This window comes from Mytilus trossulus, chromosome 10, assembly GCF_036588685.1.
Source record: "Mytilus trossulus isolate FHL-02 chromosome 10, PNRI_Mtr1.1.1.hap1, whole genome shotgun sequence".
Taxonomy (NCBI): Eukaryota; Metazoa; Mollusca; class Bivalvia; order Mytilida; family Mytilidae; genus Mytilus; species Mytilus trossulus.
Window position 1 is genome coordinate 23209344 of NC_086382.1, and position 17661 is coordinate 23227004.

General features: G+C 32.3%; 1 protein-coding gene across 2 annotated transcripts in view; it reads left to right on the forward strand.

Moving 5' to 3' along the window:
• The window catches only part of LOC134687073 (RWD domain-containing protein 1-like), a 28007-nt gene extending 13613 nt beyond the window's left edge, over positions 1-14394 (forward strand). The window contains exons 1-7 of one of the 2 annotated variants that reach the window (XM_063547043.1): positions 10-212; positions 2425-2499; positions 6626-6753; positions 7341-7484; positions 8518-8644; positions 11851-11913; positions 14239-14394. In XM_063547043.1, coding sequence (XP_063403113.1) covers positions 140-212; positions 2425-2499; positions 6626-6753; positions 7341-7484; positions 8518-8644; positions 11851-11913; positions 14239-14348 — 720 coding nt within the window. In that variant the 5' untranslated portion in view covers positions 10-139 and the 3' untranslated portion in view covers positions 14349-14394. Of the gene's footprint in view, positions 1-9; positions 213-2424; positions 2500-6625; positions 6754-7340; positions 7485-8517; positions 8645-11850; positions 11914-14238 lie in introns of those variants that run through there. The other variant, XM_063547044.1, reaches the window with a different exon arrangement.
• The last annotated feature ends 3267 nt before the right edge of the window (positions 14395-17661 follow it).

The following is a 17661-nucleotide window of genomic DNA, read 5'->3' on the forward strand; positions in this document are numbered from 1 at the left end:
GAAAATTACAATCTGATCAAAATCAAAATCTACATTGAATTTACATGTGCTGGAAAATTTGGGGATCGAAAAAAACTGACAGCATCTGAAACTACAGCATAAATAAACATTTCTTTTTGAAGATGAATAAACTTCCATAATGACAGATCACAAGGAAGATCAAGTTAATGAAATAGAGGCTCTCGAGTCAATATACCCAGATGAAATTGAAGGTTTATAATCATGTTTTAACTTTTATTGTCTTAAAATAAAAGCAAATATTCTTCATCAACATTTTTCAAGAAGAGCTCAGTCTCTTGGTTGGAGCGGGCCCCCTCTTAGGTCAGTCAGTGGGCCCCCACTTATGAAAATTTCTAGATCCGCCACTGGATATCGCAGGAGAAACATGGTTATATTGTATTGCAATCAGACAAATTGTGTTATGTCGTAGTGAGAATGGATTGAGGGTAGAACTTGATAATTGTAGCGAGGTCATAAAAGAGGGACGAAAGACACCAAAGGGACAGTCAAACTCGTAAATCTAAAACAAACTGACAACGCCATGGCTAAAAATGAAAAAGACAAACAGAAAAACAATAGTACTAGTACACATGACACAACATAGAAAACTAAAGAATAAACAACACGAACCCCACCAAAAACTAGGGGTGATCTCAGGTGCTCCGGAAGGGTAAGCAGATCCTGCTCCACATGCGGCACCCATTGTGTTGCTTATGTGATTACAAATCCGGTAAATAGTCTAATTCGGTAGGTCAAATTCATGAAAGGGAAGGGGATTGTAGTTACGACGTAAGGAACATATCCGATATCATTTGTGAAACGGTTATTCCATAACGGTCAACCAACTCGTGATGGCGTCCGTAAAATTTACGAAGGGATGATTTCAACTTAACCATTTTGAACTCTTGGTTTAATAGCTTCCTTGTGAGCAGTAACCCTCAAAATAACTTTTAAGCATAGTGAGAACGTGGTATAATCGTAATGGGATAGTTGTAGTTTAATTAGGACATTGTAGCGAACTCATCACAATCTGAATTCATTTTCTATCAAGATGAATGTGGTGCTATCATCAGTCAGGGGACTTACTTAAATGAGTGATTTTCTAAATCACTGATTCAAGTAACATTATGTTCATAAAGGTTGGATGTGGGTTGTCTTTCTTTAATAATCACTTATTTAAGTAGTACAATTTTATCACTAGACTAAGTGATTTAATTTTATTGTAGTTTTAAATATAGAATACTAATGATCCAGGGACTAATTATGTTGCTAATTATCAGAACCAACATCTGTGTTGTCTAAGATGACCTGGTCATGTCCTGTGATGACCTTGTACAATGTACTGAATCTAGGATAATGACATAAAATCACTTGTTTAAGTATCATACCTCAATTTCCCTCTAAAAAATCACTTCTTTAAGCATGTTAAGTATCCTTATTCTAATAACCCCTACTAATTTCAACACCCTCCGAACAGTGAAATTTTTATGGCGAACAGTAGAATTTTATTACATAATCTGAAAGATGAAACCTTGAACTTTACAGGAAAAATACTCCCACTGCTGGGAAAAATCTTTTAGGAAAGTATCAGTTTATTAAGTTAGACCTTTATTATAGCATTTTATCCACTAAAATAGAATTTGCAGCTAAATTATTGCACCAAAGGCATAAACCTTTCTACTTAAAAGAAGCAAAAAGTTCATTTTTTTCAATTTTACTAATGAAAGGATATTATCTAAACCTATGTGTTTAAAATTTTGGTAAAACTACAAAATCACAATTATGACAAAATTTCGAATTTGCTACTTAAATAAGTGAATAAAAAATCACTTATTTCAATCAGTCCCCTGACTGATCATGGTGTATTGTGACTGGGGTTTAAACAGTTTTATATATTTTTTTACAGAATTAGTTCTTGGAAACAGCATGAACAGTAGTATATTTGTAGGTGGCCAAATGAACCCAAACCCAAAAGATCTTGGAGTCAATGTGGTCAATCCCTTTCATACCTTTTGAGATTCCCAGTCTTGAGAAATGTTTTGTTTTGCCATTCAAATAGCTCTTGGCTGAAAACTACTCCCAAACAGGCATGACAGGATTGAAAATTGAAGTTTGACAAAATGTTTGATGAACAAAGTTAAATCAATTTATCATTTTTGCAATTTCAGGAAAGAATTGAGGTATGTTATTGAAAGCAACTTGGACGACTATCATCATGATCATCACCTTTCCAATGTCTTACTCAGTAGTCAGGAAAAGGGTTTACTACAATGTATCATCTCAGACTTAACTAATAATATCATGTTTATTATTGCATGAAAATTGCACTGAAACTGTTCAATTTTCACTCTTTCAGATAACAATAAAAAAAAATATATATAAAAAATGTTACATGATTACATTTATTTATTATGATTTTTTCAGTACTGGAAACAGATCCATTTCACATATTTAATGTCATAATCAAACCTACAGAATTTGAAGAAACAGATGAGTCAGGTTAGTGATATGAATTAAGAAAATGTCAAGTTACAAAATGTCACTGCAAAATGTATACTGTATAAAATTCTGAAATTACTGCAATATTTTAATCAATGCGAATAATCATGATAATATGACAAGTAAGTCAAAAATATGTATGTATCACAATAATAAGATATAAATCTTATATACATATCTGTACACAGATTTTTTTCTTACATCACAATGATTAATTTTGCATTACATAAAATTGAGAATGGAAATGGGGAATGTGTCAAAGAGACAACAACCTGACCAAATAAAAATCAACAGCAGAAGGTCACCAACAGGTCTTCAATGTAGCTAGAAATTCCCGCACCTGGAGGCGTCCTTCAGCTGGCCCCTAAACAAATATATACTAGTCCAGTGATGATGAACGCCATACTAATATCCAAATTGTACACAAGAAACTAAAATTAAAATAATACAAGACTAACAAAGGCCAGAGGCTCCTGACTTGGGACAGGCGCAAAAATGCGGAGGGGTTAAACGTGTTTGTGAGATCTCAACCCTCCCCCTATTCCTCTAACCAATGTAGAAAAGTAAACGCATAACAATACGCACATTAAAATTCAGTTCAAGAGAAGTCCGAGTTTGATGTCAGAGGATGTCAGTCCATTTTTTTAAAATCGCAATAATTTCTGAATTTACCATGTTAACAGTATGTATAAATTTGTACAATGTATGTCATAAGAAAATGTCAAGTTAGTACTTAGTAGTCAATACAGATTGCAACCCTCTCATATAACATGTATAATTATTTCACAATGACTCCAAATTATTAAAAATACTTTTTTTTTAAAGATAAACCCAGCTGTTAATATAAAAAAGGAGATGTGGTATGATTGCCACTGAGACAACTGTCCACAAGAGACCAAAATGACACAGACATTAACAACTATAGGTCACTGTATGGCCTTCAACAATGAACAAAGCCCATACCGCATATAAGTCATCTATAAAAGGCCCCAATATGACAATGTAAAACAATTCAAACAAGAAAACAAACAGCCTTATTTGAATAAAAAAATGAATGAAAAACAAATATGTAACACAAAAACAAACGACAACCACTGAATTACAGGCTCCTGTTAAGAACTTTTGTGAAGAACATTTGTGATACCACACTAGAAATACTTCATGGAAAGGTGTAAAATAGTGACAAAATAGAAAGAGAGAATGGCTTCAAGAACAGAAAACAACTGAAAAAAAATAAAGAAAACAGAATTATTAGGTGCTGAAATATAAAGAATATATTACAAATGTAAAAGAGGCTAAAAATAATGAGAGCAGAGAATTGATAAAAAAACTTAGGAATTCAGAGATGAGGGGTCTTATCCATGTTAGGGCTGTTCCAGAAAATACTATGTCCCCCCCAGGGACGGCACTTTTTTTTAACCCCCACCACCCACAGAAATAAAATTTAATTAGAACAGCACTCACTTTGCATTTTGGTATTTCAAATACAACCACCCACATAATATTTAAAAAAATTGCCTTCCCTGGGGGGGCATAGTATTTTCTGGAACAGCCCTTATTCAGATGGTCAGCTATAGCTATGTCTTTCTGATCAGTCATTATTTGTAAAGCATAAACAAAAAAGGGATAAAAGTTAAGTAGATTTTTCTACAGTGCTATTTATATTTTATATTCATTCCAGACATGTCAGAGTCTAAGCTAGCTAGCTAGCTAGAAACTCATTTTTTAGTAAACGGTAATCTGATGAAACTATATACACTGTAAAAGTAGAAATTTTCATCATGTTCATGGAGGATTTAATTTTGTCAAAATTAAAACCCTCATGAAAATTTAACCTATATAAAACATGTATAATGTCATTTCCATTTATTTGAAACCATGAAATTAAATCCCTATGAAATCTTATATACATGATATAGAGACAAAACCACGAAATTTTAACCCCACTTATATTAATCATTAATGTTTTTACAGTATATATCAAAAGATACCATAAGTTGAAAATAAATGGTTAATTGTTCATAGATATTGTTTTTATACGACCGCAAAATTTGAAAAAAATTTCGTCGTATATTGCTATTAAGTTGGCGTCTGCGTCGTCGTCGTTGTCGTCCGAATACTTTTAGTTTTCACACTCTAACTTTAGTAAAAGTGAATAGAAATCTATATAATTTTAACACAAGGTTTATGACCACAAAAGGAAGGTTGGGATTGATTTTGGGAGTTTTGGTCTCAACATTTTAGGAATTAGGGGCCAAAAAGGGCCCAAATAAGCATTTTCTTGGTTTTCGCACTATAACTTTAGTTTAAGTTAATAGAAATCTTTGAAATTTTGACACAAGGTTTATGACCACAAAAGAAAGGTTGGGATTGATTTTGGGAGTTTTGGTTCCAACAGTTTAGGAATTAGGGGCCAAAAAAGGGCCCAAATAAGCATTATTCTTGGTTTTTCGCACAATAACTTTAGTTAAAGTAAATAGAAATCAATGAAATTTAAACACAATGTTTATGACCACAAAAGGAAGGTTGGTATTGATTTTAGGAGTTTAGGTCCCAACAGTTTAGGAATTAGGGGCCAAAAAGGGACCCAAATAAGCATTTTTCTTGGTTTCCGCACCATAACTTTAGTATAAGTAAATAGAAATCTATGAAATTTAAACACAAGGTTTATGACCATAAAAGGAAGGTTGGTATTGATTTTGGGAGTTTTGGTCCCAACAGTTTAGGAATAAGGGGCCCAAAGGGTCCAAAATTAAACTTTGTTTGATTTCATCAAAAATTGAATAATTGGGGTTCTTTGATATGCCGAATCTAACTGTGTATGTAGATTCTTAATTTTTGGTCCCGTTTTCAAATTGGTCTACATTAAGGTCCAAAGGGTCCAAAAGTAAACTTAGTTTGATTTTGACAAAAATTGAATCGGTTGGGTTCTTTGATATGCTGAATCTAAAAATGTACATAGATTTTTGATTATGGGCCCAGTTTTCAAGTTGGTCCAAATCAGGGTCCAAAATTAAACTTTGTTTGATTTCATCAAAAATTGAATAAATTGGGTTCTTTGATATGTCAAATCTAACTGTGTATGTAGATTCTTCATTTTTGGTCCTGTTTTCAAATTGGTCTACATTAAAGTCCAAAGGGTCCAAAATTAAACTTAGTTTGATTTTAACAAAAATTGAATTCTTGGGGTTCTTTGATATGCTGAATCCAAACATGTACTTAGATTTTTGATTATGGGCCCAGTTTTCAAGTTGGTCCAAATCAGGATCTAAAATTATTATATTACGTATTGTGCAATAGCAAGTTCAATTGCACAGTATTGTGCAATAGCAAGTATTTTCAATTGCACAGTATTGCGCAATAGCAAGAAATATCTAATTGCACAATATTGTGCAATAGCAAGAAATTTCAATTGGAGTTATCTTTCTTTGTCCAGAATAGTAGTTGAATCAACTTAAATCAATGTTTTATACAATATACAATGTATATTCACTTTTACTACCAACTGATAAATTAAAACAATCTTTACCATTCAGTGATAACAAGCACTTTTTTTACATTTTGATATTTTATGATGTATTTAAATGAGTGATTATTGTTGCAAACTCCATTAGAAATTTGAATTGAGATCGGTTTTGGAATAAAGGATAGGGGGATGTGAAAAAAAAATTGGGGAGGGGGGGGGGGTTCAATTTTTCTCATTTGAAATTTCATAAATAAAAAGAAAATTTTTCAAACATTTTTTTGAGAGGATTAATATTCAACAGCATAGTGAATTGCTCAAAGGCAAAACAAAAATTTTAAGTTCATTAGACCACATTCATTCTGTGTCAGAAACCTATGCTGTGTCAACTATTTAATCACAATCCAAATTTAGAGCTGAATCCAGCTTGAATGTTGTGTCCATACTTGCCCCAACCGTTCAGGGTTCAAACTCTGCGGTCGTATAAAGCTGTGCCCTGCGGAGCATCTGGTTTTGTTTTATTTTAATGTAAAAAAGTTTTCAATTTTCTTTTATTCATCATGTTCATGGAGCAGTACTGTTATTTACATATACATGATATAAATTACCTTCATTTGAACAATTGATTAAATGTAATATTTTTATCTATCATGTCTATTACAGCAAGTTGTACTGTGAAGTTTCAGTATGTTCAGAATTATCCAGATGAAGCCCCCGTGTTTGAAATCACAGATCTGGAAAACTTGGATGAAGAATATGAAGATATTCTAAATGATTTTATAAATGAACAGGTGAAGTGCATAATATTTAACATTTCCTGCAGTTGGTGCAGGAAAGAACCTGCTTAGAAAAGTCTGTAGATTATTTGAAAAGATATATATGGTCCAGTACAGACTGGACAGTGTACCTGTAATTCCTTTAAAAAAAAAAGGAGGGTAGCTATAGTCAAAAGGCACTTTAATTAAAATTTGATGGGTGAAGAAAACATTTAAAGGAAATATCAAATTAAAATTTATTCATGGTCAGGTAAAAAAAAAAGTGCCTTCCAACCCCCATACATTTAACTTTGGAACAGCCCTCAGTCAGATGAATCACTGCAGCTTCTCTGACCAAATGTCCCCGTCTTTTTCATCATGTTCATGAAGTCTGCTTGACCAATAAAAGTATCTTTAAACATGTATGTCACATAATAATGTGCACTAAAAAGAGAAGATAGTTCCTGGTACAAGATATAAAGTTAATTTAAGAATGGATTTAAATAAAGTTAATTTAAGAATGGATTTAAATAAAGTTAATTTAAGAATGGATTGAAATAAAGTTAATTTAAGAATGGATTAAAATCTTTTAATCTTATACCATATGTATACCATGTATATAGATTTCAGAGAATCTTGGAATGGCAATGGTATTTACAATTGTATCAGCACTTCAGGAAAAAATAGCTGTGATTATTGAAGATAGAAAGAGACAAGAAGAGGAAGAAAAAGAAAGAGTATTTAGAGAAAAAGAAGAAGCTGAACAGGTAATTTGTATATCTAAATTAATTGATAGTTTGATGTTGAATGTCACCTTCATCAGCACCCTTTACTATATCATAAAATTGAGAATGGAAATGGGGAATGTGTCAAAGAGACATCAACCCGATCATAGAGCAGACAACAGCCGAAGGCCACATGGATGTATAGCAGCCAGATTTTATAAGAGAAGAAACACGTAGCTCCCTGAGAGAACCACAATTATTGACAGGAAAACTGGCAATCCTAGTCCATTTAGAGCAAAGACAAATGCACCTTGCCACAAGCTGAATTTGAAATTCCACCTTTGAAAGGACAAAATTTGAAGTATAATTTTATATGTTTTAAACATTAATAAAAGCAGAAAATTGAAATTGAATTTATCAGCCAGTTTGGTTTAGTTTAAAAAAAGAATCTGCTCAAAAAGATTACTGATGTATAAATGTCTTGGAAGACAATAAATCAACCTAATTTGACCCTTAGTTGGTTATGAGTTGCACATGTTCTCAGCATGTTTAGTATTTGAAAGAAAATAATGAATCATTCTGATGACTGTATCAATCCACAAAAGATTATTCTTTATGCATATATAAAAAAACAATTAGAAAAACAAAAGATATGGGGTATCGATCTATAACACAATCAGAATCGGTGCTTTTATTGCTGTTTTTCATCTTGAAGTCACAAAAGTATTTTTAACAAATTTAAACAGATGTAGAAAAGTCGTCATTATTCTGGTCATACTGTTGCATGTGCTGGTCTGCCTATTTATCAACTTCCTTCCTCAAACTTGTAAATTATCATTTGATGATGTCATGACCAATCAGAACATCCAAATCAGGATTTCCCATGATGCAAAATGAAATAGTACTGTACCAGGATTATAATTTAGTACGCCAGACATCTACATAAGACTCATCAGTGACGCTTATATCAAAATATTTATAAAGCCAAACATGTATAAAGTTGAAGCATCACCATTTATTGAAGATGGAACAGTGTAGTCTGTATATACTGTAACTGTTATTTTTCTACTTGCAGAAAAGGTTTGAAGGCACAAAAGTTTCAGTTGAAACATTTTTAGCGTGGAAGTTGAAGTTTGAAGCTGAGGTTAATGAACTGAAAGCACAGCGATTAAAAGATAATCCAGAACCAAAAGGATTATCTGGTAATTTTATTCTAGATAGTTTAGGCCTAAATTAATATATTGTTTGTTTCCCCAATCCTGACCCTGCCAAGCCAGGTGTGGGTAGGTAGGTAGGGAATTAATTTAATTTTTTCCCAAAAGCTGTAACAATATCGGATGATCTGACAAGCCTGAAAATTGGAAATGAATAAAATAATATTTGACTTAGTTTTGACAATAAAATTTTTTGAGTGGGACCATTTTTGCAGGGTCGGTGGGGATTTGGGGAAACAAACAATATTGTCGAGCCTGCAACTTTTGTTGCAGAAAGCTCGACATAGGGATAGTGATCCGGCGGCGGCTACGGCGGCGGCAGCGGTGTTAGCTCACTCCTTAAAAGCTTTATATTTTAGAAGGTAGAAGACCTGGATACTTCATACTTTGTATATGGATGCCTCATGTTACGAACTTTCCGTCAGTCACATGTCCAATGTCCTTGACCTCATTTTCATGGTTCAGTGACTACTTGAAAAAAAGTTAAGATTTTTTGTAATGTTAAATTCTCTCTTATTATAAGTAATTGGAAAACTATATTTGGTATGTGCGTACCTTGCAAGGTCCTCATGCCTGTCAGACAGTTTTCACTTGACCTCGACCTCATTTCATGGATCAGTGAACAAGGTTAAGTTTTGGTGGTCAAGTCCATATCTCAGATACTATAAGCAATAGGTCTAGTATATTCGGTGTATGGAAGGACTGTAAGGTGTACATGTCCAACTGGCAGGTGTCATCTGACCTTGACCTCATTTTCATGGTTCAGTGGTTATAGTTAAGTTTTTGTGTTTTGGTCTGTTTTTCTTATACTATATGCAATAGGTCTACTATAATTGGTGTATGGAATGATTGTAAGGTGTACATGTCTAGCTGACAGGTGTCATCTGACCTTGACCTCATTTTCAAGGTTCAATGGTCAAAGTTAAGTTTTTTAGTTTTGGTCTATTTTTCTAATACTTTATGCATTAGGTCAACTATATTTGGTGTATGGAAATATTTTATGATCTATATGTCGGTAACACAGGTTTTATTTGACCTCTACCTCATTTTCACGGTCCATTGCTAAGTTTTAAGTGTTTGTGTTTTGGTCTGTTTTTCTTTATTTATAAGCAATAAGTCAACTATATTTGTTGTATTGAAGAATTGTTAGCTGTACATGTCTGCCTGGCATTGTTTATCTGACCTTGACCTCATTTTCATGGTTCATTAATCAATGTTTCATTTTCTTGGTTAATGTTGAGTTTATGTGAGAGTTGTAATAAAGCTTTATATTTAGGTCTATCAAGATAGTATCAAGGATTAGTAAAGAAGGCGAGACATTTCAGTGTGTGCACTCTTGTTTTATTTTAGGCCTTACATACATGAAAGCTCTGTGTTGAAGACAGTACCTTGACCTATAATGGTTTTACTTTAAAAAGTTGTTACTTGGATGGAGATTTGTCTCATTGGCACTCATACTACATCTTCTTATATCTATGAAATTACATTTAAACCTGAATATTAAAGTCACCCTCAGGCAAAAATGTCAGGAAACCAGAAAAATTACCATTATGAATGAGGTGGCATAGAACTAGGTTCAAAATTATAAGGTATTACCGCAGTGAGACAGAGAGGGTTGCCCTTGCAAGACAGGCCTTTGCTTAAACAGAGGCCTAGTTTACCTTTATTGCATGTTTGACTACTGTGGGTTCATTATTATTCGTTGGATACCAATTTTCGTGGATTTCGTGGGCACAGTCAAACCACGAAATTAAATATTCAACGAATGATAATTTTTCTATAGGTTTGTATGCAGACTTCAGCAAAACCACGAAATTAAATATCCACGAATATGCAAGTTTTTCTTAATCCACGAAAAATTGGTACCCACGAAAATGAATGAATCCACAGTATATGAATAAAATAATGGTATATTGATATAGCAATATGGTTAAACTTTTACTTATTTATGTATTTAAAAGAAAATGAAACTTGTATGAAATTGCAAAAGTTCTATTGATTTCATTTTATGAAGAACTTTTAAGATATGTTATTCTTTTGACATAAATATTACCTTATATTTTACTATCTTATATCCATCTTCAACAGGTTGCTTTTGCTATTTGTCAAAAAACAAGAAAATGATTCACTTTAGTTTTGTTAAGGCTTGAGGCTTTTACTTTTATGTACAATAGTGTGTAGTCACATTGACAAGGGAGGCAAATCTATTTCAATAAATTGACATTTCAAAAGTCTAGAAGATTCCTGAATGAATCTTTCAAATATATTATTGTTATTGTTTTAAAAAACTATAGCTGATTTACTTGAAACAATTATCAGCTGATATTGTATATATTAATTAATATTTAAATTTTTACAAATGTTTTAAAATAGATACATGAAAGAAGATGTATATTATTTTTAAATTCAAACCTATGTATTGCCATGCAAAACTCATCTAATTGTTTGTTTTAACAAAAAAAAATCATGATGAACAAGTACTTAAAAGTCAAACAAACATATAACTTAAGGTTAAATTGGTATGTTTAACCAAAGGGAGATAACTAGGGAGAAATAATTAAAAGGTGAAGATTAACCCTTATCCTTTAGAAGAGATAGGTTCTGTGGATGAGCATTTCAACTTTTGTTAAAACATCAAGACATAGTGGTCCATCATTCTTTAATATTCTTATAAATGTACTTAGTTTTCCACCAGTTAACATTACATTCACTCTGAGGTTAAAGTTTTTGAAATTTTAATAACTTTCTTAAAATATCCTGGATTTCTACCAAACTAGGACAGAAGCTTGTTCCTGGTGAAAAGCTAGTTTCTAGAAGAAAATTTTGTAAAAATTTATATTTACTGTTTTTTTGTATGATATTTATATATGGAAGTATTTTTTTCAAGTTAGAATTACATACAATCAGCAGTTAAAGTTCCCAAAACATTAATTAGCTCCACAAAATAGGCGAGACACTTGGTTCCGCAGAACCCTTATAATTAATTTTTAGAATGACAGTGACACATATATATGTGAAGTAATTTTTGTCAGAAGAGAGCAGAAAAGGTACATTGTTGTACTGTCATATGTTTGTCACACCTTGAAAATATGTATTACTATAAGTCATAAAGAATAAAAGATTGGCAAATAGGGATAACATTTTCTAATTTGGAATTCAGTTTATTAAAGTAAAATTATTTTTTTTGTATGCAGGTAAAGAAATGTTTATGCAGGATGACAAGTTGGATGAATCAGATATGATATTTTTACAGTCAGGTATGTTCACTTATCAAACTTCTTTATTATGTTGTGCTACAGCAGAGGGGACATTAAGGTTTACCTTTGGCCTTGTTGGACGGTACATATGTCCTAAAATTAGTTTCCATTCTCTTACTTCAGTTTCCATCAACCAAATGTTATTTAACTTGTATACACAATGCTTATTACAACAAAACTAAGATCAAGTACAAATTGGGTAGCATTAGATTCACTTTTACAGTTCCTTAGTAATGTCCTTGTATAACATTATATGCAAGCTGGGGCATCATCTTTGTCCCATGGACACATTCCACAATCATTTAAGAAACTGCTTTAAGTACTCAATTAACCATTTATGAATATATGTTTCTATTGTTTAAAGCATTGCTATTGCATTGACCTACTGCCCACATCTTCAATAATGCGTATAAAAAAGTAGGGCATATAATTATAAGTATATCATACCTGATTATTTTCATTTTCACATGTAGAAATTTCTATAAGACAGTTGAATAGAATGATATATTTTGGCTTAACTCAATACACATTTGTATTGTAGGGGCCAGCTTAAACCTGGCCTCTGGTTGTGTGATTTTCGTACTGCTTTTGAGAACCATTGATGGCCTGTGCTCTCTAGTCAGCTTGTCTCCATGGCACATTCACCATTTCCATTCTCAATTTTTCTTTTAAAAATATTTCTGAAACTTCATTATATGATTAAGATTGTGGTCAGCTATTATGTTTTATTATGAAAGAGTATAAATGAGAAAAGTCAGTGTGTCAAATCAGAACTTTATGACTAGGATTAATAAAATTTGGTTTTTTTTCAAATTAAATATAGTTCTTGTTTCGATGGTAATTTTTTTATTCAATTTCTGTGGATTTTTTATGTCCCTCAAGTAACTCTTTGCAGGGTTCATAGAATTTTTAGGCGTCAATCGGAATGTACGTCAATCTGTCCAGTCCTGTAAACTCTCTCACATGTACAATTCCTTCCAGATTTTAATGAAACTTAAATCATAGGTTTATATAAGCAATGTCTTGAAAATCAGTGCTGATCAATTATTTTAAAAAGAATTGTGTCTCCTTGGAAACATTGATTATATGGAAAATGTTATAGTTAAGGCTCTAATTTGTGCAATTCTTATGTTAGTAATGTCTTTAAGCAGTTGAAATCAGTATCAATCTATTATTTTGAAAAAAAGAGTTATGTCCCTTGGAAACATAAATTATGGAAAATTGGGCCTAAAATATAATACTGTTTGTTTCCCCAATCCCGACCGACCCTGCAAAAATGGTGCTTCTCAGAAAATTTTATTGTTATAACTAAGTCAAATATTATTTTATTCATTTTGGATTTTCAGGCTTGCCGGACTGTCCGATAATATTCTAGCTTTTTGGAAAAATAAAATTATTTCCCTACCTACCGACCCACAACTAGCTTGGCAGGGTCAGGATTGGGGAAACAAACAATATATTAATTTAGGCCCTGCATCATCTTAGTGCTCTGATGTGTTCAATTCTAGTCAGATTTGTATCATAAGTTTATTTTCGCAATTTCTTTGTTGAGTTCAACAATAAGTGTTGACCAATAAGTTTTAAAAGAGTGAGGCCCCTTTACTGTATGTCGTGTTTCTTGTGGTTAGTACTTCGCTTAAGGGTTTGTAATGAAAGGTGTGTGTTCATATCAAATTGTATTCAAGTTATGCAGCGTTGCGCACAAGGCATGTAAACATAAGGCAGCTTAAAACAATAGGTTATGTTAGTTACTAAGTAATGTACAGCCGCTCATACTTGACACCCCTCTGAAATATTGATTACATGGAAAATTACATTGTCAGCGTTCTCATGTGTATAATTATTACCCAAATATATCAGCATTATCTTTGACTGGTTTGAAAAAAAATTCTGATTATTTTTAAGGACTTATTTCCTTGAAATATTCATTGCAATAGAAATCACATTGTATTTGCTCTGAAGCTTTCATTTATCTTAGATATTAGTATTAAAAAGTTTGAAAGAACAAAAAAAAATGCTCTGTAATTTTATGCCCTTGTACCCTTGATAGATTATAATCTATATGTGCAACAAGGGGGACACAGGGCTTGACATTAAAGTTTGTCCCATTATCCAGGACAAGGGAACACAGATGTCGGGCAAGTAGATTCACAATACTACTTGTCCCATCCTTGTCCGATGGGACAAGTGCAAATTCTATGTCAGATATAAAATATATCAAATTCAAGACTTAAATAGATTCTCAAAATTTTAAAAGATTCTTTTATTTATGATTGATAAATTGATTTATAATTTCAAATTAAATGATTTTTTTTGTGTTTACAGAGGATGCAGATGTGGAAGTTGATGAGTCACTGTTTCAAGATATGGAAGACCTTGACATTGACGATGATGAAGGCCTTGACCTTGATGATAGTGATGGTGCTGTGGATTAACAAATAAAAACAAATTAGTTTAATAAATTATATATGTAAATTATAATTATAGATTTATTTTATTTTATGCAAAATTTTTCAATCTGAAGTATTAAGGTGCACAACCCTTTTCTACATGCCACCATTTTGAATTTATAATTCATACATCACTAGCAGTATACTGTTTACAAGTGATCATCTATACAGTGTGATGCGTTTTCTGATTCATCACTTAACACATGAGTAACCAAGCAGAGAATTTTCATCACATTTTTCTAAGGAACTACAATACAAGGATTTAAAAAATTTGGTTTCAGGGTTTATAAAAGTCAGCAGTACGATGTGACTGGCTTTCAGATTCATCACTCAACAATTTCCTTTTCACAGTAATGTTTGGGCGGGGGATTTTCAGTTCACTGAAATACAAAACTGATACCAGTACTTAATACAATTTTATTATGAAAGGAAATTTGTAAAATGATTAGCAAGACAATTACCAGATAATTAGTTGATATATTTTTTACTGTTTTTATATGTGGATAAAATCCATCTGGAGGCAAAGTAAAAACAGAAAAAAAAATACAAGATCAAGAAAGAAGAGATATAAGTCTGAAACTATTGTGTATTTTTGGCATGCTAATTTCTGAATCTCATTTATAAATAATAAGAAAAGTATATTTGGTATATAGGTTCCTTACAAGGTCTACTTGTCTGTCAGAGAGTTCTCCTGATCTCAATTTATCTTTGATTTGATTATTGATAAATTGAGGATGTACGACAGGCATCCAGGAGGGCAGCTGCCAAACTGTGTGAGTGCATGTACTCATAAACTGTGTTTTTGAAACTTAAACATTTTCGGTTTTTTATTACAGATAACAAAATGGAGGTCATGTTCAATATTGATGATTGTCACTATTCAAAAGTTATAGTTCTTGTAAAATTGAAAAATGCCAAGACTCAAATAAATGTTCAAAATCCAGTTTGCTGTCTGTCTGATATCCTCTTGTTCTCAGATACTTTAAGCAGTAGGTCGACTATATTTGGTGTATAGAATGAATGTGGGGTCATTGGGGTGTATATGTCTGTCTGATGCTTCACAGTTCATCAGTCAATGCTAAGTTTTCCTCGTTAAGCCTGATACATAAATATATACTTTTAGCAATAGGTCAATTATATTTGGTGCACATATTGATTGTTAAGTGTATTATGTACCATTTTACCTTAACCTCATTTTCTTGGTTGATTGTTTAAGGTTTATTTTTCATAGTTTGGTCTGTTTCTTAAAGCAATATGCAAGTGTATTTCGTTGATTGAATGCTTGCTTTTCGTGGATCAATATGTGATACTTGGTATGATATCGGATATGTTCCTTACATCGTAACTACAATCTCCTTTCTTTTCATAAATGTGACCTACCCAATTAGACTATTTACCGGATTTGTTATCTCATAAACAACACGACGGGTGCCACATGTGGAGCAGGATCTGCTTACACTTCCGGAGCACCTGAGATCACCCCTAGTTTTTGGTGGGGTTCGTGTTGTATTCTTTAGTTTTCTATGTTGTGTCATGTGTGCTATTGTTTGTCTGTTTGTCCTTTTCGTTTTTAGCCATGGCGTTGTCAGTTTATTTTTAGATTGATGAGTTTGACTGTCCGTCCCTCTGGTATCTTTCATCCCTCTTTTGTAGTAAATATAGCAGGCGAAAAACTGCTGACATTTCATGAAAGAAATATAAGACTACATATGATTTGGAAATCAAGAAAAATATATGCCCGAACTCCCTGTACTGTTATTTCTAAGATAAGAATTCAAAAAGGAGCCAAAAAATTAGTCAAACTTACGAGCAACTGTATCAAGCTTACTTTCAATCTAAGAAATCTGCTAGAGAAACAAAATAATGATCTTAGTTACAAGCTTCACCACTACAGCTCATAATATATATTTCAGTGACATGCAAAAATGGGGTGTATGTAAAAAAACAGCAAAACACACACTCAGTAAGAACCAAAGTTTGAGCAACACAAAACCTGTTCATTGTTGAAGGTTATAGATTGAATTATAGTTGTTAATTTCTGTGTCATTTTGTCATATATGTGTTAGATCCAGTGGTTGCTGAAAGAAAGGTAAATGCAAAATGGGCTTTGCTCATATTTGAAGGTGGTTCAATGACCTATAGTTGTTAATTTCCTTGCATTTGGTCTCTTGTGGAGAGTTATCTGATTGGCAATCATACCACATCTTCTTTTTTTATACAATAACATGTAAATATACCTATATGAAAATCTTATCTTTTATATAGAATCGGAAGTACAGACTAAAATGAATGACAAATAGTTTATCTGAGCCAATGTTGTCCCCATCAGTGTTCTTTTGTTTACATGTATCTCTGTTGCAGAGTTTATCGAAACGGCAGCATTAAAATTTATAAAAAATGTACCTATATTAACATCCCATGTCCAACCTGGTTCTTGCTGTGTTTTCTGTGTGAGGAATAGATTCATAGTGGCAAATATGCAGTAGTAGCAATTTAATTTTCCCATAGGTCAAGAATAGAGCTTGACAAATGTCTAGATGAGTTCCTTTATTTTTCTATGTTTTGGACGGTTTTGCCCTGTTCTTTATTTCTTTTGCCCATTCTCTATCTTTATACTTGAGCACTTCATTATTCTCTATTCCTTATTATATTTGCCTATTTATCTCTCTTTTTCAATTTTTGCCATTTATTCTGCACTATTTTCCATTATTCTTATTCTCAAATGATTTTATAAACCCCATTCAGACCCTCATATGTGATACAGACACATGTTTATTTTGAAGACAAAACAATTGATATACAACTTTGTATTCTGTTTCTGGCTTGTTGTTTCATTGATATTTAAACAACCTATAAACCATTGTATAATCATACCTGTCCAATTAAACTGCAAAGTTGTCGTTATATAATTGAATACTGTACAAATAAGTAAATAATTCCAGTATTTGATATTTATATATAACTGTAGAATCAGAAATTTTTGTTACAAGCTTTTATTGTTGTGAATATTGGGCATGGAAAACTTCCAAAAAATATAAGAAACTTGCATTGATAGAAATGTTTGTATACATGTACAGCATTTCCAAAAGTTGTTATAATTAATTTAGTTTTTTTGCTAAACAATTGATGGCCTTCAGCTGTTTTCTACTCTTTGGTCAGTTTTTGTCTCTGACACATTCCCCATTTCCATTCTCAATGTCAATTGTTGTAATAAATGCAGGTACACATTTCTGACAAAAGACGCAATGAAACTATAGTAAAAGGAGTAAAAGGGACCTCTTATAAATGACTATACAGA